The 23675-nt window shown below is 47.1% G+C and overlaps 1 protein-coding gene across 3 annotated transcripts; it reads left to right on the top strand.

Annotated features, from left to right (window-relative positions):
• Positions 1 to 23080, top strand: GGT7 (gamma-glutamyltransferase 7). Of its 3 annotated transcripts, none has more exons than XM_070420189.1 (15): positions 1 to 176; positions 7090 to 7325; positions 7664 to 7815; positions 9030 to 9147; positions 10027 to 10094; positions 10307 to 10380; positions 10701 to 10897; positions 12756 to 12843; positions 14380 to 14507; positions 14682 to 14770; positions 16588 to 16737; positions 16844 to 16961; positions 17734 to 17871; positions 18973 to 19072; positions 20818 to 23080. In XM_070420189.1, exons 1-15 carry the CDS (start codon positions 8 to 10, stop codon positions 20979 to 20981), a joined length of 1989 nt encoding a protein of 662 aa, XP_070276290.1. In that variant the 5' UTR covers positions 1 to 7; the 3' UTR covers positions 20982 to 23080. The 3 variants fall into 3 exon arrangements, with proteins under 3 accessions (XP_070276290.1, XP_070276289.1, XP_070276291.1); XM_070420188.1 differs by having other exon boundaries at positions 9030 to 9159; XM_070420190.1 differs by having other exon boundaries at positions 18973 to 19065; positions 20818 to 20978.
• The last annotated feature ends 595 nt before the right edge of the window (positions 23081 to 23675 follow it).

Here is a 23675-nt window from a genome sequence, read left to right as displayed (position 1 = left end):
AGTGAGGATGGCGGCGGAGAACCAGGCCAGTCAGGAGAGCGCCCTGGGCGCCTACTCGCCCGTGGACTACATGAGCATCACCAGCTTCCCGCGGCTGCCAGAGGATGAGCCGGCTCCCGCGGCCCCTCTGAGGGGCCGCAAGGACGAGGACGCCTTCTTGGGAGACCCCGATACAGGTGAGGCCCGCTGCCTCCCCCTAACCCCTCCCCCGCCCCGGCCTCCCCCCGTCCCTGCCCCCTGGGATGCCCCTGGTCCTCCATCTGCACGGAGCATCACCTCCAGCCTCCATCACCCGAATTCATTCCCTTCCTCCTGGACCTTTCTCTTCTCCTTTTTTCCCCGTTAATTATCTGATGGGGTTGGGAGTGCATCTCTGCCTTGGAGTCCTAGGATGCGACAAGGGAGAATGATGCCAGAGACTGCAGTAGGAGGGATGGGGGTTACCTTTTGGGAAGAACCAACTGATCAGGAAGGAATGTTGGAGGGGAGATCCTGAGGCACAGCTGTGATCACCCAGAAGAGGCTTTTCTCTAGTCACAGAGAACAGGATAGCAGAAACCAAGTCGGAGGTTGCAGTAGGATGAATAGAGAGGCTAGGTCTTAAGAACTTCCCCACAGCCAGGGATGGTGGGAGGGAGTGACCATGGGGGAGAAGCTGGGAATCTCTTCGTGTCCAGGGAAGGATAAAGAGAATATGATGCTGCCTGTCTGTGCGTGCTGGATCGTGGGATCCAGGGGGATGAACTGAATGACCTCTCAAAGTCCTTGGGGACCAGAGTGCCTTTGCTGCCCTCTGGTTTACCTCACCCCTACCAGAGCCATGGATCAGGCCGGGATGTTAGTAAGGTGCCCTGGAAGCAGGCTCCAGAATTTTACGGTGTTCTCTTCAGCCCTCTGCAGAGTCTGCAGGGGTGGGAGTAGGGAGGGAGGAGACCATGCTTGGGGGAGACCTGAGGGCCAAAAGCTCTCTGAGCATTTCTTCCCTAGGGCTCTCTCTCTCTCTCTCTCTCTCTCTCTCTCTCTCTCTCTGCTATCCATGTGGCCCAGCTCTATTCTTCATCCTCCATCCCCCATCCCTCTTTCCCTCAACGTCACTTCCTGGCATTAGAGCATCCTTCTGCTTCACTCTCTCTTCCTCCCAGTGCCTACACTTGAGTCCTATCCCTTACCAGCCTGGCAGACCCTGCTTCTCTGGTTCAGCCCTCGCTAGCCTGGCCCTTCTATAGTTACTCCCAGTCTGACAGCCCCAAATTCTTTCCCCTTCCACAACTTTCTGGTTATCTGGCCCTGACCACCAGCCCCTGCCAACCTGAATAGACTGTACCCCACCTGGAGGGGGTGTGAGGTGACAATAGGAAACCTTATGGGCATCAAAAGTCAAAGCTGCAAATTAAAACTTTTGTTTCCCCCAGAGGGAGTAGCCCTGTAATCAGGAGGTAGCAGGGAGAGGGGTGGGAAGATGTGTCCTAGTAGATACCAATCTGAACCAGGTCCATTATTCAGGGTCAGGAGTGCCAGTTGTGTCCCCGCATTGCCCTGATTCACTGTGTGACAATGGGCACACCTACCCTTGGCTTCCCCTTCCAGCTCAACTGGGAATACCTATCTCTCCCAACCTAGAGATTGGAAACGCCTGTTTTCTCCTGGCGCCATATAAATGCATTTATCAAAACCTGTGTTATTTATTTGTGTGATCATATAATTACTCAATGTCTGTAAACCCTATGAGGGTGGGATCATGACTGTTTTGTTCACCATTCAACTCAGTGCTAAGTATTCAATAAACATTGTTGAATGAATAAATGAATGAGAAAGAAGATCTCAGGATGAAAGAATGGCAGCAGAGGGAGTTCTCAAAACTCAGGGAGTACCATGGTGAGATAATACAGACTCTGCCCTAATCTGTACAAAAATCCAGGTGAGACCCCAGTCACCTGATTTGCTGGGAACCTATACCTTGTGCCAAGGTTGTGCACTAAGGTTCCAAGGAACTTGCCATCATACCTGTGTGGTCATTTCAATGCCATGTCTCCAAGCACTGCTTCAAAGCCCAAGCCTCCTTTGGCCCAGCTGGACCAGCCTGCTGGCTAACGTGGCCTCCTATGTTCTCAACCTGGTAGTGCTACCTTGTGGCATTGCCCCATCCTCTTATCCAGAACCATGGTTTGCCCAGATAGCCTCTAGCCTGCCACACCCTAGAATCAAGTGTTAGGCACCCCACAGCAAATCCTATGGAAAACAGAGCTAGGTGCCTGGCCGACGTGGCTCAGTGGTTGAGTGTTGATCAATGAATCAGGAGGTGACAGTTCAATTCCCAGTCAGGGCACATACCTGGGTTGTGGGCTTGATCTCCATTGTGGGGTGTGCAGGAGGCAGATGATCAATGATTCTCTCTCATCATCGATGTTTCTAACTCTCTCTCCCTTCCTCACTGAAATCAATAAATATATATATTTTTTAAAAAAACACAGAGCTAGGGGATAACCACTCCAAGTTTGGAGTAATACTGTCTTTCCTCTCTTCTGAGCTCCAGGCCCAGGTGTTCCTCTCTATTCCAGGCATTCACTTTCAGATGTCCTGCAAGTACCTCACCTTCAGCATGTTCTATGCTGAACTCATCATCTCTTCCCCATATACCTGCTCTTCTCCCAATGTCATTCTCAATGAGTAATACTGCCTTTCATCCAGTCTCCAAGGTAGAAACTCAGGAGCTACCCATCATCCACCCTCTTCTTCTTACTTCCAAATGGCAATCAAATGCTCTTTGTCCCCCTCCTAACTATCTTTCAAATTCCATCACACCATTCCTGTCATCACCACTGTAGACTAAGCCATTATTCTTTCTTATCTGTATTACCCATAGGCTTCTAGCTATTCTTCCTGCCTCCCACCCAATCCCAATACATGCACTTCATATACATACTTATATATACATATATATGTTATTTTTTATTGATTTCAGAGAGAAAGGGAGAGGGAGAGATGGAAACATCAATGATGAGGGAGAATCATAGATCGGCTGCCTCCTACATGCCCCCCACTGGGGATCAAGCCCGCAACCTGGGCATGTGCCCTGACGGGGAATCGAACCATAACCTCTTGGTTCATAGGTCAACACTCAACCACTGAGCCATGCTGGCCTGGCCCACCCTGCACTTCTGATCATGTTACTCCTGGAAAGGGTTCAACAATCTTTAGTGATTCTCCCCTTCAGGGAATAAGCAAGCCAGAAAGGACCTCAGTCTCCAGCCAAGATCTCTCTCCTTAGCTCTAGATTTGTCAAGTCAACTCTATTCAGGGTTCTTTTGTCATAAACTTGGCTAAAATTGAGCTACATCTAAAAAGAGAATTTTACTAGGTAGCATAATTGAAAAGTTCAGGGGTATGGGGCTTTAGTCATAGCTGCATGGAGGTGCCTAAAAAGGAATGGGCTTTACTCCATTTTTTGCTTTGTTTTACTTTTTATGGGCTTCTTCTTCAGAAGCTTCCCATTTTATCAGGACAAGTTGCGCCCAGCAACAACAGGCTTACATCTTATTACCTTAGTAACCTAAATAGAAAGACAGCTTTCCCAATAGTTCCAGCAAAAAAACAAAGATTGAACCTAATTGACCTGGCACTGGTCATATGCCTGTCCCTGAACCAATCACTGTATAGAGGTGCCTGTTCTGATTGGCTAGGCCTAGGTCATATACTTACTCTAGTCAGTAACGAGGGAATGAGGCATGAGAAGGGAAATAGTATTATTTAAAAGAAAATGGAATGGGGAATGGTATCTAAGCAGATAAAAATTAGATGGCTACTAGGTCTGCTGCCTCCAGACAATTCCTGCTGGTTTTTCACAAACTCAGAATAGCTAAAATTAAACTTATCTTTCTCCCCAAAGACTTGTTTATTCTGGTCCCAAAACTAACCTTTACACAGTGTCCTGCTGTTGCTCTTACATATCAGTAATTCAATGGTATTATTGCCTCAGTACTTACACGGTAGGGTACTCAATAAATATTTTTGTTGAATAAATCAATAACTTAATAATTGGTGACATAAAAAAAATCTCGAGTAACTCCATCTCTCATATCACCTTCATCTCCTGGTTTCTCATATCTGATTGGAGATAACAGATTTAAGGGAAAGTACCTGGAAATATCAACTAAAATTGCCTTGTAAGGTTGGTTTTTGCGGGGGAAATGGCTCCTGATGACCTGTGGAGCAATGAAAAGGAGGTTTTTGAGTTACACAGACTCTTGGTTCCACCATTTACTTATAACCTTAAGCAGGCAGTATCACCTTTCTTGGCCCCAGTTTCCTCATCTTTAAAATGGAGAGAATGGGTCTATCTTATAAAGTTATGGGAACACTTCAATGAGGAAATGTCTGTAAAGTGCCGGGAATGCAGTCAGTCTCAATAAATATGTTCCAAACTCTTTCCTGAGTTCTTTTGAAACCTCTAGGTGCCAAAGAGAGTTCTGTGCCCAGAGTAGGTGTTTAACATCTGTTCAATGAATTCCAATTTTATTTACAGATTCTGGTACTGAGCATTAGACAGAAGCACGATCAACTGAAACAGTTTTCTGGAAGACAATCTTCCTTTTTAAATAAAAATTTAAAAACAAATTACATGTTCATGGTAAAATAAATAAACAAACAAATGAATAAAGAAGGAATAGTGAGGAAAAGTTCCCTTCTCCATTGTTGCCTTCCTCTAATTTTTCCTTTTTATTTAAAGATATATGTATTAATTAAAATAAAATTTCAAATAAAATATTCTCCCACCCCACCTTTAGGATCTTTTCCCAAAAGTAATGACCATAAATAATTTATAAGAAATATATATATATAATATATATACATACACATATATATATGTGTGTGTGTGTGTGTGTGTATGTGTGTTAGTTTCTTATTTACATAAAAGAAGAGTGTGGATTATGAAGGGCCTTGACCACCAGGTCAAGGAGTTTAAGTTTTTATCATGTTGGCATTGGTGAACCAATTTAAATAGGAAAATATAACAGTCAATTTTTAATATTATCCCACAGATTTTTAAAGAGGTTATATTTCTAGTACACAGTAGTAGGTGCTCAAAAATATATTTATTGAATGAATGCACTTTTATTTTTTAATATATTTTTATTGTTGATATTATTACAAATATTTCCCAATCCCCCCTCTTTCCCCCTCCTCCCAGCCCCTCCCCCCTCTCCTCAGCTCTTTACCACCCTATTGCCCGTGTCTATGGGATGAATGCACTTTTAAAAAACACATTGTGAGTACAGCAAGGTATTAAGGTACCAAGCTAAGGACCTTTAGGACATTTAGAAGCCTGGGTTCAAGGCTGTTAGCACCCAGGAGAGGGAACTATGGGATAGAAGAGGGTCTCTCTGTGTTGCCCAAGGTTGAAAAAGGATGGAAATAACTTTGAGTGAGCACTTATGGGGTGCTTAGTATACATCGCTTCATGGAATCTCTATATCCACCCGGCCAGTTAGGGATTAGTTCCATTATTAGGATGCAGAAAGTGAAACATAACTTGAAGTGACTTAGCCATAGTAACTCAGCAAGTGAAGTGGCTTTCAAGTCTTTCTGCCTCCACTCCTACATCCTCAGGTCCATTCTCCAGATAGCAGCCAGAGAGATGGGTTTTTGTTTGTTTGTTTTTAAACATGTTTTTTATTGATTTTAGAGAGGAAGGGAGAGGGAGAGAAACATGGATCAGCTGCCTCCTGCACCCCTACTGGGGACTGAGCCCGAAAACCTGGGCATGTGCCCTTGACTGGGAATCAGACCGGTGACCTCTTGGCGCATGGGAGGACACTCAACCTACCAAGCGACAATGACCAGGGCCAGAGGGATCTTTTTAAAGCATAAAACTGATGGCTTCACATTCTCGCTTAAAACTCTTCAATGGCCTCCCATGGCTGTTGGGGTAAAATTCAGGCTTTTCACTAAGCCAAGGCCCAGTGATCTGGCCTAGCCTCCACCCCACTGCTCACTATACTGGAACCACACAGGGCTTGGTTCTTTTTTTTATAATGTGCCATTTCATTCCTGCCGTAGGGCCTTTGCACCTGCTGTTCCTTCTTTCTGGAACACTACGTACTCACCATTGGCTCCTTCTCATCCTTCAGTTCTTTTTTTTTTTTTTTTTTTTTATTGATTTTTTACAGAGAGGAAGGGAGAGAGATAGAGAGTTAGAAACATCGATGAGAGAGAAACATCGATCAGCCACCTCCTGCACACCTCCTACTGGGGATGTGCCCGCAACCCAGGTACATGCCCTTGACCGGAATCGAACCTGGGACCTTTCAGTCCGCAGGCCGACGCTCTATCCACTGAGCCAAACCGGTTTCGGCTCCTTCAGTTCTTAGCGTAAAAGTCACTTCTAAGCTGAGGCTGCTGAGGGGCTGTGGCTGATTTTCCCAGCTAAGCAGCCCCCAACACACACCACTATTGTCTTATTTCATCCTTTTTATTCATAGCACCTGCCACAACTTGTAATTATATACTCATCTGTTTACTTGTTTATTACCTTCTTTCTCCACTGATCTGTGAACCCCAGAGGGCGGGAACTGTCTGTACCTTTCCCCTAGCATCTAACATAGGGCCAGAAACATAGCAGATCCTCCATATTTGTTGAATGAATGAATGAATGAATGAATGAAGCAAGGTTGGAAGCCAAGGTCTATCCACTCAGCTTAGGTAACTGCCTCCTTGAGTAGAAGGCTGGGCCCAGCTCTGGGAGTATCTGGTTTCCAGGGAGGGTCCAACTCCCGCCTCTTCAGGAAGTGTTCCCAGTCCTGGGTCCTGGGTGCTCCGGGAAATTTGGCCTAGGGGCAGTAATCCAGCTGCCCAGCTGCCCTGCTGGTGGTCCCTGTCTCTTCCCAGCCCAGACTGCCAACCTCACCCGCCCTGGGGTGCATGGGGGTAGGTAGACGCTGGTGCTATATATTGGGGTTTGTTTGACGGGAGTGCGGAGAGGGGGGACAGGCTATAACCGCGACTGGAGGGCGGCAGGGCGGGGTAAGAGACTTCCAGACTGACACCCGCCTCCGACCTCTCCCTCCCACCTCCACCCCTCGCCACCCGCAGACCCGGACTCCTTCCTGAAGTCAGCGCGCCTGCAGCGGCTGCCGTCGTCATCATCAGAGATGGGGAGCCAGGACGGGTCGCCTTTACGCGAGACCCGCAAAGACCCGTTCTCCGCAGCAGCCGCGGAGTGCTCCTGCCGCCAGGACGGGCTCACGGTCATAGTCACAGCCTGCCTCACCTTTGCCACGGGTGTCACTGTGGCGCTCATTATGCAGATCTATTTCGGGGACCCTCAGGTGAGAAATCGCTTGGGAAGACCGTGGGAATTGGGGACGGACTGGCTGAGTGGTGGACGTGGCTGGGAATTGAAAAGGGGGAGGAAGGTCCCAAAGGGGGGCGGGGGTGGTGGCTCGGGGCATGAGGGGGAGAGAGCAAGGAAGGGGACTGATCAGATAGGAGGCACTTGAGGTAAATGAGGGAAAAGAAGGTAAGTAGCGGAGAATCAAGGGGGCAAGAGGACAGGGCTCCCACCAGCACCCCCACCCCCACCCCCGTGGAGGTTCTGGGGTTAGTGGAGGTACCTAGGGAAGCAGGGGGCTCCTCCTGTCCCCAACTAGCCCCTTTCCTCTCCCAGATCTTGCACCAGGGTGCCGTGGTGACCGATGCTGCTCGTTGTACATCACTGGGCATGGAGGTGCTCAGTAAACAGGGATCTTCTGTGGATGCAGCTGTGGCCGCCGCCCTGTGTTTGGGAATCGTGGCTCCGCACAGTTCTGGCCTGGGCGGGTAAGGAGCTCCCCACTGTGGAGGTTGGGGTCCCCCAGGTCTAATTCCCTGTCCTGGTCCGTAGACCTCATGTGGGGGTCTCCAAGTTTGAGCAGAGAGACAGAGAGGCCCTACCTCCTTGCATTTGCTCTTTCTGCACACACAGTTTCATCCCTTTCTTCTTACATAGTGTCAGAGGAAGTGTTTTCAAAAGCTTTTTCTGTTTTAAAAAAATTTGGAAAATGATGTTATAAATTGTAAGGTGAGGTGCACAGGTAAGGGTATACTGTCATTAATTAAGGCAGCGATACTTAAACTTTTGGGCTCACAAATCCCTATGAGTCTGATGAAAGCTATGGACTCTCTATGCTCCAAAAAATACACCCCCACTAAGAATTCTTAAAACAGAGGACAAATTGGCCACCCAGGGGCCAAACCCAGAACACAGACAGGTTTGGTTTGCAGACTTAAATTTTTTAAAATGTGTTTCCTATTGTTGAAAAGTTGAGAATGCCCAACATCTCTTGAACCTGAAGAGACCTGGTAACACACAGTTCCATATGACTGCAATGATCTGGACCTGAGTAGAAGCTGCTTCCCATTCTGTGCCTTCTACTTTGCCACAGGGCTACCACTCCCCAATCTTTGTTAGTTACTTGGCTGCAGGCCGCCATCTCAGATGCTACCACCATCTCAAATGCAGACAAGTCACAGAAAAGGGACAAGCTGACAAAGTCCATGTCTTGGTTCCTGTAAGACCAGTCTTCCAGACCCTACCAAAGAAATCCCCCTTTTGTTTTGTACAGTCTGTTCTTACATAATTCAGTCCTGGGAGAGGGAGTGGAGGCATACCAAGGAGGCAGGTGCAGGAAGCTGGCAGGGGTCCAGCTATGGTCTGGGGGGCGGGGGCAGGGGGGGGGGGGGGAGGAGAACATCCTGCTCTCCCAGTCTCTGCTTTTTTTTTTCTTCTTTTTTTTTTAAATCAGGGATTAAAGTCTCCAGTGACAGGCTGAAAGAGGTCCTTGAACTCTGGATCCCTGCCTTGATTTCGCTCCCCACCCTTGTGGTGCGGCTGAATCTCTGAATCCCTGTTGGGGAGCGGGCTCAAACACTTGTCTCCTGATGACAAACTAAGCCTACAGCCATCACCAGTGGGAGTTGAAGGGTGGCAGGTTAACTGTTCAGAGGGGTAGCATCTTTTTGTCACCACCTGCCCCCTTCTGTGTGTTTTCCAGTGGGGGTGTGATGCTGGTACATGACATCCGCCGCAATGAGAGCCACCTAATTGACTTCCGGGAGTCTGCACCAGGGGCCCTCAGGGAAGAGGCCCTGCAGAGATCCTGGGAAACCAAGGTGCGGACCCTGGTGAGAAGAAAGTATGGGGGGGGGGGGGCGGGTCTTCCTTCACTGCCCTTCTTCTAACCCAAGCATTACTTTGCTGAGTATTTGCTATAGAGGTGAGGAAATGAGTTGAGCAGGATGCTCTTAGGTTATGAGGGAGACAGGCAACCCTCCAAAAAAAATACTGAGCAAAGAATTCTGCATGGTGGGTATCAGGCAGTACAGCAACATCTTAACTTCTGTGGCAACCTTGCCTATCTGGCACATAGAAGGAAGAAAAAAGGCCACTGAGCAGCCTGAGACATCAAAGTTGCTGCACTATCACTCACACATCCCACTCTGAGCCTGTCGACTACAACTTTCCCAGCCCACAACATGTTGGAAGATTAGACAGGAACTGCTAGAGGAAAACCCACTGTCCACTGAGAACAAAGGCAGAGATAGAATAACTTGGAAAAATAGATATTTAGCACAGAGGTAAAAGCCAAACGCACACCTGAATTATCACAGCTCATAGTAATGGTGGAATGCTAATGAAAAGGTAAAAGGAAGGTCTCTTGCCCACTATTTTAAAAAGCAGGAATAGGTATAATCCAATGAAGACAGGTTCCCATCTAAATTGGTTATGTCCTAGCTCTTAAAAGGATTTGCTTAATTTATGTCCCTTAATTATGATAAAGGAGGCCTTTCTGCATTTGCTGATAGGAAGTCGGGGAGATGGGAGGGAGGATGCCTGATGGGACAGCCTGCCCTCCTCTAGGATACTTGGCCTATGTCTCTCCCCTATGCCAGCCCCCCCATCCCTGGCTTGGGGCTCTGCAGAGTTCAGCCCAGCCCCCCCCCTTCCAGTGACCTGGTCTCCTCTCTCCCTCGCCTGCCCGCCTTGCCCAGCCTGGGCTCTTGGTGGGGGTTCCCGGAATGGTGAAGGGGCTACATGAAGCTCACCAGCTCTATGGCAGGTAAAGACCCTCCCCCTGGGGACCAGGGGCCCCTGCCTGCACTGCTCCTTTGGTGGCCTCCTACCTTCCTGGATTATTTCCTTCCAAACTCCCCCTCCTAATATCCCCTTCCCTTGCCAGGACTCTCCTTCCCAGGAACCCCCTCCTCCCGGACCCCTCCTCATCCCCCCAGGACCTCCTCCACCCCCTTCTCTCTGCCCCCCACTTCTCAGGCTGCCATGGTACCAAGTCCTGGCCTTCGCAGCAGCTGTGGCCCAAGATGGCTTCAACGTAACCCATGATCTAGGTCAGTGGGGCCTGAGGGGTCAGGGGAAAGGCATGTGGTTGATGGAGGGGGGAGATAGGACCTCTGAGATTTGGGGCCCAAACCAGAAAGCACCTCTCTTCCAGTTTGCTCCTCAGATCTCTCCCACCCTTATCAGGAGGCAGACTCAAATGAGAAGATCTAGGGAGGCCCATATATACCCTACCTCCCCCATAACAGGCTCCTTGGGGGTTGGAGCTTAGGGCCAGACACTCAGCCCTTACTCACCCCACCTATTATGCATCTCGGCCATCGGGTCCAGCCCTGGCAATCCCTGCCCAGCCTCTTGTCCCTGCCCATAGCACGTGCCCTGGCAGAACAGCTGCCGCCCGATGCATCTGAGCACTTCCATGAGACGTTCCTGCCATCGGGCCGCCCACCACTACCTGGCTCGCTGATGCAACGGCCTGACCTGGCCATGGTACTGGATTTACTTGGCACCTATGGCCCCGCTGCCTTCTATGCTGGTGGTAACCTCACGCTGGAGATGGTGGCCGAGGTGAGCACATGGAGAGTCCATCTGCCCCAAAGGCCCCTACTGTAGGGGCATCCTTTCCCCCCTTCCTTCCCTGGATTTCTCTCTGCATATATTTACTTGAAATTCTAGAATAGGCAAAACTAATCTCTGGTGATAGGAATCAGAGATCAGTGGTTGTTGGAATGGGAGGGCTTGACTGGAATGCGGCAGGAAGAACCTACTGGGATGATGGGAATGTTTTGTCTTGATTGAGAGAGGTAACTTTGGGCTTCCCAGGGCTGGTGCCAACTTGTACAGAGGCCTGTCCTGCCCCTCCCAGGCTCAGTGGAGAACCGGGATCAGCTTCAGCTTCCCTGAGCCCACAACCTCACCCTGCCCTTGGGTTTTCTAGGGATTGAGCAAAGGGCCTCCTTCATTGGAACTGGGGGGATTAACATAAGGGCTTACCAACTAACCCCAAAGAGTCTTAGTCTGAGGCAGTAATTGGTTTTAGAATTGTCAATAGTTGAAAATTCCTGATGGAAAATTATGTTCAAGATAAGGATACACAGACCAACTCAGTGGTTCTTTCATCTGTGCAATAGGGAGATTATATCTATCTCTGCCATACAGTTATGGGAACTGAATAGGTCCATCACTCATTCTATATTACAAAGTGCCTGCTCTGAGCCAGGTCCTGTGCTGAGCACTGGAGATATGGATGTGGTGATAGAAGCCACCTCAGATGGACTTAACTGGAAAGTCCAGCAGAGTACTGGCTTTAGGTCAGCTGGACCCAGGGGCTACATCCCCATTGTGAGGACTTGGTCTATCTTTCTTTCTGTCTCATGACTCTACTTTCCTCTGCTTGAATTCACTCTCAGTCAGATCCTTTCCACACCTGCTCCCATCAGCCATCCTTCCAGTAAGCCATCCTAAGGAAAGAGCACTACTCATTCCAGTAATTCCAGCAAAAGCCTCAAGGTTATGTCTCATTGGCCTGTAATAGGTCTCATGACTATTCCCAAACCAATCACTGTGTCATGAAAACAAATGCTCTGATTAACCAGACCTGCATTGTGTATCCTCTCCTAGAGGTGGAGAAGGAGATGAAGGAGACTCTAACAAAGACCATCAGAGCTTCAAATTAAAAAAAAAACCCAAAGTTGTCAAACAAAGGAACACACACCAGCCAAGCAATTCAATGTATAGTTCACTGAGGGTGGATTAGAAGTCAGAGGTTTCAAGTACTAAAAAAAGGAGGACATTCCTAGTGTTATGCTAATTTAGGGTTGGAAGATTAGCATGCTGGATAGTATGAAATGAGCCCATTGGTTTGTACAAGATTGGTTCACTGGTCAGTAATTGGTTATGTCATTCCTACCAGGGCCATCCATGGTTTTGTAGTGGCTTTAGTTATTTGTAGTGAAATGCAGAATTCAGTTTGATATCTCTCAAGCAAGTGCTGCTGTAAGTGAAAAATCTTCCTTTCTTATAGGCAGAGAGGGCATTATGCACAAAGACATGGAGTCATGAGTTCAGGAACTGCAGGTCACCCAGAACTCACTGGGGAATAGCAGGACATGAGACGGAGATGTAGGCAGGGGCCAGATCACAAGGAGCCTTAAATAGTGAACTAAGAAGGTCATTCATAGAATGTACCCAACACAATGTCTTGTACATAGTAGGTGCTCAATGTTAGTGCTTTTTCCTCTTCCTTTTTCCTGGGGTACCTAGGGCTGATGGGGTTCCTAAAGGTCATGATGGGAAATGCAGAAGGCACAAAAGTTATAAGCATCTGATCTGTCTGTGATCCAAACATATACCATAGGCCAAATGTACATGCTCACTGTGTGGTGTGTGGCTCAAAGTGGTGGTGGGGGCATTCTCTCCCTTCCAGGCTCAGCATGCAGGGGGTGTTATAACTGAGGAGGACTTCAGCAACTACAGTGCCCTCGTGGAGAAGCCTGTGTGTGGCGTGTACAGAGGTGACTTCTCCCCCAGCTCCCAGGGTCCCCACTCAGGAGAATCCTCCCAGTCCATGGCTGTATGTGTTTGGCCTAGAGACTCCTCCCCATTTAACAGGAGAGAAACTGAGTCAGTGAGCTGCCTGGGCAGCTAGCTAATGAAGCAAGCCAGAGTCAGCCTGCCTTCTGAAGTGGTGTTGGAGTCAATTATCCCACGTATTTAGGATATGGGGAAGGAGGTCTGGTCAAAGGTTCAGGCCTAGAAATTGGGGTTCTAGCCATAGGTTTTCTTGATTTGGGCTCGCTGTTGTCTTGTCCCATCCCTGGTCCCACTCTCAATGCCCTATACATCGTAAGAAGAACTCATAAGACTAAAGTCCATATAAGCTTCTGGTTATAACAAACTTTTCAAGACAGTCATAGACCTCCCTCTGATTGTGCCAAAAGGAAACTGAGTTCTTTTCCAGGGAAGGAAAAGAACTTAACCTGTCAAATTCAAAACCAATGATAAACCCATAAATCCAAGTTTATGACATAGATGAAGTCCATGTTTGTTGAACCCAAAGTGGTAGGTTCCTAGGTCATAAGTTGTCTTTCCTCTAGGAGGCCCAGATTACTTCAAGCCCCAGAAGAGACTGCCTCTGAGTAAAAGTTTCCAGGCCTCAATCTCCAGCCCAATTCCTCTACCAGAGGCAGTGGCATATGGAACAGAGAAAGAGCATAGCTAGGGAGCCAGGAAGACCTGGGTTTAAGTACCAGCTATGTCATTCACCTTGAACAAGTCACTTCCCACTCTGAACCATGGTTCCCTCCTTAAAATGGAGATCATAGTGCCTACCTCTCAGGGTAGCCATGAGGATTTGATGAGATGATGTTGGAAGTTGCCCTGATCAGAATGGGCACTGAATATGTATTTGATTTTCCATTTCCCCCTCAAGCCTGTGTTCTCTTGGCAATGCCAGAACCTTGAGTACTCTGGGTTCCACTTGTATCCTGTAACCTTGGACCAGCTGCCTCTCTGTGCCTCAGTTTTCTCACCTATAAAATGGGAATAATAAAAGTACCCATTGTGAGGATTAAGTGAGTTAATTAATTATGGTTTGTGTTATATCATATATTATTATCCCTTTGGTGTCCAAACATCTAATAACTAGAGCCTTATGTAGGGAGAGGAGGTTGCTGCTCCCAAGAGGTTTCAGGGGTGGGACCATCAGGAGCCCTGAATAGTATATCCTGCCCTATGGTGGGCCAGGAATCTGAACATCTGGACATCTGTACCTGCTGTGCCAATGGTCTTCATTGAAACTCTGGGCAAATCACAGTCCTCTTCAGCCTTAGTTTTCTCATATGGAAGAGGAAATTGAAGACCGGTGTTCTGGATTGGGATCCTGGCCCTGTCCTTGACTCGCCATGTGAACTTGCGTGTGTCCTTTTGCCTGTTACCGCTTTTCCCGTATCTGATGAGGGAGTTCAGTGCTGTAGTCTCAGTCTATGTGATGGTGGGATGTGGAGATGCCTTGACTGTCCCTGCCATCTGGTCATTTCCTGTCCTTTCAGGCCACCTGGTTCTCAGTCCCCCACCCCCGCACACAGGCCCTGCCCTCATCAGTGCTCTCAACATCCTCGAGGGCTTCAATCTCACCAGCCTGGTCTCCCGGGAACAGGTTCTTCACTGGGTGGCAGAGGTAAGGCCAACCCTTCCATTTGACCCTGTGTTGGGGGACACTGAGAGTGGGGGGATGGGGTACTTCCATGGGGCAGGACTAATTCCCCTCCAAGTTTTCTCACACACAAGAATTCTGGGTGTGGGTGCTGGGAGAAGTCTGGCAGCCTCTGCCATACCTCTGCTCTGTTTTCAGACCCTGAAGATTGCATTAGCCCTGGCCAGCAGACTGGGAGACCCCATCTATGATTCTACAATCATTGAGAGCATGGATGACATGCTAAGGTGGGTCTTGTGACAGGACCCTGGGGACTGGACAGATGGTGGTGATGTGGGGAAAGGATCAGGTGTAAAGCAGCTGATAGAAAAATAGGCCTGAAGTCCCAAGTCAATTCCAGCTCAACCCTAACTCACAATGTGACACTGATGCTTCTCCTTGCACCTCAGTGTTCCCATCTGTACAATGAGTTTCTCTACTTCATATGGCTCTCACAATTTTTTGACCCTAGCAGGGCACATATATGGGCCCATCTGGTCCTCCTTTTGAGTGGAAAAAGCCTATTAACAATGAAAAGAGTCTCCAGGGAAATATTGGTGGTGGTGGAGAATTTGATTAAAATGTGTCTATATTAGCAGCATAACATAATAGTAAAACTGTGGGCTGTTGTCAGACTGACTCAGTTCAAATCCCAGATTCTCAGCCTATGCAGGCTTACCCTCTCTAAATCTGTTTCTCCAAGGGGGCCTGACAATAATGATGCCAACCTCATGGTTAATTGTAAAGACCAAGCAAGATTATACATACAAAGCCCTGATCATGTTGTCTGACACATAATAAATATTCAACAAATATCATCATTAGTATTAATTAGCAACAGGGATAAGAATGGTTACCATTTAACTACTATAACTGATTTAAAGGCTAGCTAAGGGAAAATCAGAAACCAAAAATATAGTTAATGTAAATTTGTATTTTCATGATTTCATAAATTTGCTTTTAAGATCAATACACATTTAGCTCTAAAACACACACACAAGCCTATAATAAATCCATTCATTCAATAAAATTTTAAAAATATATTTTTTTAATTGATTTCAGAAAGGGAGAGAGAGAGAGAAACATCAGTGATGAGAGAGAATCATTGATCGGCTGCCTCCTGCATGCCTCTTACTGGGGATCAAGCTCGAAACCTGGGCATGTGTCCTGACAAGGAATGGAACCGTGACCTCCTGGTTCATAGGTCAACAGCCACTGAGACACTCTGGCCAGGCCAGCTAATAAATATTTATTAAGAACTTACTATATGACAAGTCTTTCTGTGTCTTCAAAAAAAATTCTAATAGTTGCCCTAACTGGTTTGGCTCAGTGGATAAAGCGTCGGTCTTCGGACTGAAGGGTCCCAGGTTTGATTCCGATCAGGGGCATGTACCTTGGTTGCGGGCACATCCCCGGGGGGCCGGCCGGGGGGGGGGAGGGGGGGGGGCGGATGTGCAGGAGGCACCTGATCGATGTTTCTCTCTCATCGATTTTTCTAACTCTATCCCTCTCCTTTCCTCTCTGTGGGGAATCAGTGAAATATATTTTTTTAAAAATTCTAATAGCAAGTAAAGATTCTTGTATATAAACCTCCCCCCCGCCACATCCCCCTCCTCTCACACACACACACACACACACACACACACACTAAATTCTTAGTGAAACTTAATTTTGAGATTACACACATCAGGTTAAGTGAATTCAGTTTATACATATCAAAACAAATATCTTCTGAGCATTCACTATACCCTAGGAGGTACTTTCCATAGAAAGGATTAAATGAGTAAAGTCAAGTAACTAAAAGACTCTTGACTTAGGCACTGAATAAATTAAAAATTGGCTCTAGAAGAGAATCTGAATAACACCTAAATAAATTCATTCAGTTCAACAACTATTATCTGAATATTTCCTATATGCTAAGACTAAGTAATCTATTTTTTGGTATAGACCAATGGGGGAAGCAGATATTAATCAAATAATCACACAAACAGACATCACGAAGAGTGGTAGGTGGAATGTAATGAGAACTTGCTGTGTGTTCATCTCCTACCCTGTGTGTTTTCAGCAAAGTAGAGGCTGTCTACCTCCGGGGCCACATCAATGACTCCCAGGCAGCCCCTGCCCCACTCCTGCCTGTTTACGAGCTGGATGGGGCTCCCACGGCTGCCCAGGTGCTGATCATGGGCCCTGACGACTTCATTGTGGCCATGGTCAGGTATGCATGCTCAGACTCCACTTGGCACAAGAGATCACCTAGGTGGGGGCTGGGCAGGAGTGAGAGTGGGCTCAGGGGTTCACCTGGCCCCAATCTCGGCCCCCAGCTCCCTGAACCGGCCCTTTGGCAGTGGCCTCATCACCCCCTCGGGGATCCTACTCAACAGCCAGATGCTGGATTTCTCCTGGCCCAACAGGACTGCTAACCACTCTGCACCCAGCCTGGTAGGGTCTTGCTTCCCTCCTACCCTGGGGACTCCAAGGCTAGAGAGGGATAAAAATGTGTTACAGTGGGGCTGCTCCTCCCTCCCTACTTCCTCTAGGAACTTCTATTGTAAAGAAAAGGAGCCCAGACAAGGTGTTTACTTCACTCCAGCCCAAGTCTGGGGCTTAGAGCCTGGTAGATCCAAAGAAACCTTGTCCCATTCTGTCAAGGTCTGATTGTGTGACCTGGGGAAAGTCTTGTCCCCTCTCTGGGCCTCAGTTTCTTCTCACCTGTACTGGTATAATGAGGATATTGGCCCCTGATTTTGTGCTTTAGCTACTTTTTAGTACTAATTGTCTATGGCTGTGTAATGCTGAGCTGATGGGGCTCAGCCCTATTGCTGGGCACCAAAGGAGAAAGGAAATAGGAATTATTGTGTAGTTGGAGGCCAGCACTCTTACACCCTGCAAGCTGGGGCCCTGGCAGGACAAAGACAGAGATGACCAGGGTGGAGATTATTCTGTTCATCCCCATAGCCATCTTTCTTGGCTTGCCCCTCCCCGTCCCCTGCCATCCGTAGTAGCCTCAAAACTTAGTGGGTTCACTATCCACCCCAGTTATCCAAGGACCCTGACCATTTCACATATAGCAAACTGTGGCCTGGGGAGAGACCGGTCTCCTACCTGTGGAAGATGTAAGAGAAGGAGAGAGGTTGGAAGAGTGGTGGAGTCGTCCTTATCCTGTCTCACCCTACCTCTCATCTCCCTTGTGGCCTTGGTCCTCTGACAACAGGAGAATTCGGTACAGCCCGGGAAGCGGCCGCTGTCTTTCCTACTGCCCACTGTGGTCCGGCCGGCAGAGGGGCTCTGTGGAACCTACCTCGCCCTGGGGGCCAATGGAGCTGCCCGGGGCCTCAGTGGCCTAACCCAGGTGAGGTTTCCTCCATGTCAGGCTTTCTGTGGCCAGGAGCCAAGCTGTGGCCTGGGCTGCAGCCTTCATGTCTCTTGCTCGTTCTCATCCTTTACTCACAGCAAACAAGGGCTGGAACTGCTCTGTGGCAGGGCCCTTCTGGACACTAAGGAGATGGGCTGTGCTGACTTTCTTAGTGAAAATGTAGCCCTGAAGCTCCCCGTCTTCCCAGGTTGAGATTCTGTCAATCTCAAGTTCCACCATGCTCTACTCAGCATCTGAATAGAGAAGCAGCCCTCTTTAGGGTTTGCTTTTGAAAGGAAGGGCCTGCTACACTCCAAAATGCCTCACAACAATTCCACAAATGTCTTGAGCACCTGATATATGTGCCAGGCACATAATTTGGCAGGTGGTGAGTTAACTAACCTGAGCTTTGGAATCAGACGCCCCTGAGCCCAAGGCCAAGTACTGCCAATTTCCAATTGTGTGATGTTGAAGAATTCACTTAACCTCTCTGAACCTGTCTCCTCATCTGTGAAATAGAGATAAAAATAGCTAACATAATCAGAGTTTTTACTAAGTACTGGGCATGGTGGTAGGTGTGTCAACTCTCTTAACCTTCCCAACTTTGGAAGGAATCCATATTTCTATTTCATTTATAAAAAAAAAAAAAACCGAAGGCGCAGAGAGGTTAAAAAATTAGGTCCAGTTTAGTAAGAATGGGCAGGCAATTGGTTCCAGAGCCTACTCACACTCCAAACCAATAAGCTAAAAGTACCCACATTGTGACCTAGACTAACCCCAGCCATTAACTCTGTCCTGGCCAAGGACAAGGGAGGTCAGCCCTGGGCTTGGAGACTGGGTGCTAGCAGTGCCTCTTCCCTGGCTCTCTCTAAACTCTGGAGTGAATCACTTTTCTTTTCTGGCCCTCATTTACCCCTCTGTGAAATGGGGACCTTCATCAAAGGTCTGCCTGTCTTCTGGGACTGTTGAGAAGCTCAAATGACAACCCTGGTGCAAGGAATCTAAAGACTAAAGAGTCTGGACCAGGAGGAAGGACCATAGAGTCCTAACCCTCCATCTCTGGGGTAGCCCTGACTTCTGCCCTTTGGCTGCCTGCAGGTTCTGCTGAATGTCCTGTCCTTGAACCGGAACCTGAGTGACAGCCTGGCCCATGGCCGCCTACACCCAGACCTGCAGTCCAACCTCCTGCAGGTGGACAGTGAGTGTCCCCATTGAGTAGGCACAGGGCCTGGTGGGGAAAGAGGCTCCTCCCAAGTGTGTCCCTGCCTCAACCAGCACCAACTCCCTGCCATTGAAAGTTGGTTTTCTTCCAACTAATTCCTAACAGTACAAGATCTGGGGGATTAGAACCATCCTGCCATTTCCTGGCTGTGTGGCCTTGGGAAATTTATGTCTCCTCTCTGAGCCTCAGTGTTCTCATTTATAAAATAAGAAGCAGTTGTTCATCAACCAAAGGACTTGTATGCATGCATATAAGAATAACTAATGGACATAAGACACTGGGGGGTAAGGGAGGCCAGGAGATTGTCAAGGGGCCGGGGGGGGGGGGGGGGGAGAAAGAAAAAAAAAAAGAAGCAGTTGTTCATTCTGCAAACCAGTAATTCAGCAGTTTGTATTGAGTATCAACTGTGTGCCAGGCATTATCTTAGATGCCAGGGATACTGCATTTACAGGGTAGGTGGATTGTAGGGAGGAGAATTTAAGTTGGGAAAATACAAGAAGCACCCTGAATAATGGCCCAGCAAGAGATGAAGACCTGAAATTATGCAAGAGGGTGAGGACTTACTCATTTATCCAGTAAAGTCTTGGCTTAACATTTACTATGTCCTCACCCAGTTCTAGGCTCTGGGGATCAATAGTGAACAAGACAACATCCCTGCCTTTAAAAAGCTTATAATATAGTGGAAGGAGACACAGTAAATAAATAAACAAATACAGGTAGCATTAAGTACTTTGAAAGAAAACAAAGCAAGGTAAAGATAACATGGGCTGATAATTTAGATAGTGATGAGAGAAGTTTTTGAAGATTGGAATGAAGTAAGGGAGGCAGTTTTGTGACTCTAGGAAGGAACAATCCAAGCAGAGAGAAAGCAGGTGCAAAGTCTCTGAGATAGGAGCATGTTTGACTTCCATGATGGACAGCAAGGAGGTTAGAGCAGAGTTAAGGAAGAGAGTGGAAGGAAGTGAAGAGAGGAGGTTAGAGAGGTAGTGAGGACCCAGTTGATGGTGGGTCTTAGAGGCCTTGGTAAGGACTTTAGATTTTATTCTAAGAGTCATCAAAGCTGTTAAAGGGGTCCAGCTGGTGTGGCTCAGTGGTTGAGTGTTGACCTATGAACTAGGAGGTCCTGGTTCAATTCCCAGCCAGGGTACATGCCAGGGTTGCGGGCTCAATCCCCAGTAGGGGCATCTAGCAGGGGCGAGGGGGCGGGCTGATTAATGATTCTCTCATCATTGATAGAGGGTTTTGAGTGGGGGAAAGTGATATGGTTTAGTGGTTTAAAAGGACTCTTTGACTGCTGTGTGAATAGGCTATAAGGAAGGCAGGACTGAAAGCAGAAACACCAGTTAGTGGGCTATGCAGTAATCCTAGCAAGCAATGATGGCGGCTTCGCCTATGCGGGTGGAGATAAGAACCCCAAACCCCTTTTCCAATATTAAGAATGATTGTATATTATGGATCACTTACTGTATGCAAGGCTCTGAACTCAATGCTTTCTGTGTATTATACCCTTTAATCCCTGCAACAACTTTATATAGTAGGTTCTTGTATAATCCCTATTTTATGCACAAAGAGACTGAGGCTCAGAGAGGTCAAGCAGTTTGACCAAGGTCATACACCTCCTCAGTGGAGCACCCAGGACCAGGACTCAGGTCTGACCATAGGACTCCTGAGCTAGTGCTCTGAAAACTCTGAATGTGTGTATGTTGTGGGATGGTTTTCAGGTGAGTTCACAGAGGAAGAGATTGAGTTCCTGGAAGCCAGGGGTCACCACGTGGAGAAGGTAGATGTCTTATCCTGGGTCCATGGCAGCCGGAGAACCAACAACTTCATCATCGGTGTGAAGGACCCTCGGAGCCCAGATGCAGCTGGAGCCACCATCCTGTAGAGCAGCAGGGTGGGGTGGGGGATCTCTGCTCCCCCCCCTTTGCATGTTCCTAGAGTCCTTCCTTCTCCCAGGTTTGGTCTTAGGAGGACCCCAGGGATGCCCCAGATCAGGGACGAGAGGGGATGCTTATCAAACTCTTCCCCAGAGTAACTGGAAAATTCTCCATCCAGAGGCCTGTGGTGGTGGTGGTGGTGGTGGTGGTGGTGAGTGTCTGTTCATATCAGGCAGACAGGACCTTGAGGAGTCAGATTATCTGTCTGTCTCCTTTCCCTCAGCCATGCTGGCCTTGAGCTTAGGGATGTGCTTGCAAACCCTTCTCAAGGGTCCTCACAACCCCAAAATCTCCAGTCTGGCCTTACCTGGGCCTTGTCTTCCAGTTCCCTTCTTTTGTCCTCAGCCTCATTTCTTAAATGACTAGGATTTTTTTCTAATGGACCATCCTGGGAGGTTCCTCTCTTCCTCCCACCAGGTTGAGGCAGGCACATTGTATCTGGGGTCCAGGGTATGGAATCCCTAGGGGTGGGGGTGGGGACCAGCTCAGGGGCTTCCATTTGCAAAGGGGAATTAAAGAAAGAATATTGCTTAACCATGGCTCTGGCTTGATTTATGTTTGGCTGTGTTGGGAGTTGAGTGAGAGACCTCAGTTCACCTTGTCCTAGTAGCCTTGACTCCAGGGCAAACTAGTCAATTTTATGGGGGTCATAATATCTGCCATCTATCTAAGGCTTGTATTATAAAAATTATAAAGTAATTAATAACTATAATTATAGATGGCATCTATTGAACGCTTTGTGTGTGCCAGGCCCTATGCTAATTTTATTTAGTCTTCTTTACAAATCTCATGAGGTAGGTACTATGCCCATTTTACAGATGGGAAGCTAACAAAAAGAGGTTAAGGGACTTGTCTGAGGGTCCTCATGTATGAAATGGAAGAATTGGGATTCAATCTCAGGATGTCTAACCCTTAATTTGTGCTCGTAACCATTTGCACATCTACTATGGTGAACTACTTGTTGTAACATATACTGTATACAATATATATAAGACAATATGTACCTTTTATACATTATGGCATTTATGCATGCACATATCCATGCATTGTAGTCCAGGCACTTTGTTAGGCACTGGAAATTTGTCATTGAACAAGAATATTTTTTATGGGTTTGCAGTTTACAGGGGAAATAAAACATTAAAGAAATAAGGACACAGATAATTAGGGTAATTGCCATCACAAGAAGCTCTATGAGGGATGCTATGAGAATGGATACCAGGAAAGTTAATCTAATTCAGGGGTGGGTTTGGGCCAGCAAAGATCTCCCCCAAGGAGGTGATGAGGGTGAGTAGGATTGAAAGAAAAGGATTAGATGTGAGATGTGAGAATGTCATTTTAGGCAAAGGGATCAGTCTGTGTAAAGGTCCTTAGGGATGTGCTTGCAAAGAATGTGCTATGTTAAAGGAAGTGGGAGAAAGCCAATGTATTCTTCCTAGAGCAGGGATTAGTCAACAAATGTTTTCTGCAAAGGGCCAGACAGTAAATATTTCATGCTTTGAGGCTATATGGTCCCTGTAGTAACTACTCAACCTTACTGTTATCATAAAAAGCAATCACAGACATTATGTAAACAACTGGCTATGTTCCCATGAAACCTTATTTTATAAAAACAGGGCCCAATTTAGCCTGAAGATAGTTTGCTGACCCCTCTGTTAGAGCATACTGAGAGAGGATGATGGTATGAGATGAAACTGAAGATATAGGTATAACACTCTTATGAGGCATGTATTCATCTCCCCATTTTATGGATGAGGAAGTTGTGACCCGAAGGCATGAAGTGACTTGTCCAAGATCATGCAGCTGATAGTTGGCAGATCTGTGATTCAAAAGCAGTCTTTTTTACTCCAAATATCATGTCCCTCTCTTCTCTTAAAAAACCTTTACCTGGTTACAGATGTAAGAATTATTTGAATATCAAAGAATCCATAAATATATGATGTAGATGATCCATGCCCTCAAAATCTCAACTTTCCAAAAAATCCAATAATTTAATATGCATACCCCAACTCCTTTTTTGTAGATATAACATATTATTTTATTTAAAAATAAAAATGGGATTATATTATTCACACTGTCTACAACTTCCTTTTTTTCTACTTACCAATATAACGTGAGCATTTTTCCATGTCAATATCAATACATATATACTAGTATCTATCTAATCATTTATAACAATGCATCATAGTTCATTGTAGGGTTTAACCAGTTTCCTACTGGGTAGTTTCCAATGCAACTTAGAATATCCTTGTAACTTACCAACTCTCCTAGGATGTCTTTCAAATGATGGAATTATAGGACTTTGCATGTAGCATGTTTTTTGGGGGCCATGTGGGTCTCTTGGGGTCATTTTCTTTCTTAAATATACTAATGACATCCCTAGCTGGTGCCGCTCACTTGGTTGGGTGTATTCCAGAGGGATTCCAGGTGAGGGCACATGCCAGGTTGTGGCTCAGTCCCCGGTAGGGGGCGTGCAGGAAGCAGCTGATTGATGTTACACACTCACATAGATGTTTCTCTCTCCCTATTCTTTCCCCCTCTCTAACAAAATCAATAAACTGACCTAAGTGGTTTGGCTCAGTGGATAGAGCATCGGCCTGCGGACTGAAGGGTCCCGGGTTCGATCCGGGTCAAGGGGTCCCCCC

Source organism: Myotis yumanensis, unplaced genomic scaffold (genome assembly GCF_028538775.1).
Source record: "Myotis yumanensis isolate MYYU_CA2020_CCGP unplaced genomic scaffold, mMyoYum1.0.hap1 SCAF_7, whole genome shotgun sequence".
Taxonomy (NCBI): Eukaryota; Metazoa; Chordata; class Mammalia; order Chiroptera; family Vespertilionidae; genus Myotis; species Myotis yumanensis.
The sequence above is the reverse complement of the archived record's forward strand: the minus strand, read 5'-3'. Positions and strand labels throughout refer to the sequence as shown.

Excerpts from the sequence above, each read along its gene's own strand:
- GGT7 (XM_070420188.1), top strand. The coding sequence starts at position 8 with ATGGCGGCGGAGAACCAGGCCAGTCAGGAGAGCGCCCTGGGCGCCTAC. Across the intron at positions 14,771-16,587 it reads AGCATGGATGACATGCTAAG|CAAAGTAGAGGCTGTCTACC; the intron begins GTGGGTCTTGTG and ends GTGTGTTTTCAG. Across the intron at positions 19,073-20,817 it reads CAACCTCCTGCAGGTGGACA|GTGAGTTCACAGAGGAAGAG; the intron begins GTGAGTGTCCCC and ends GATGGTTTTCAG.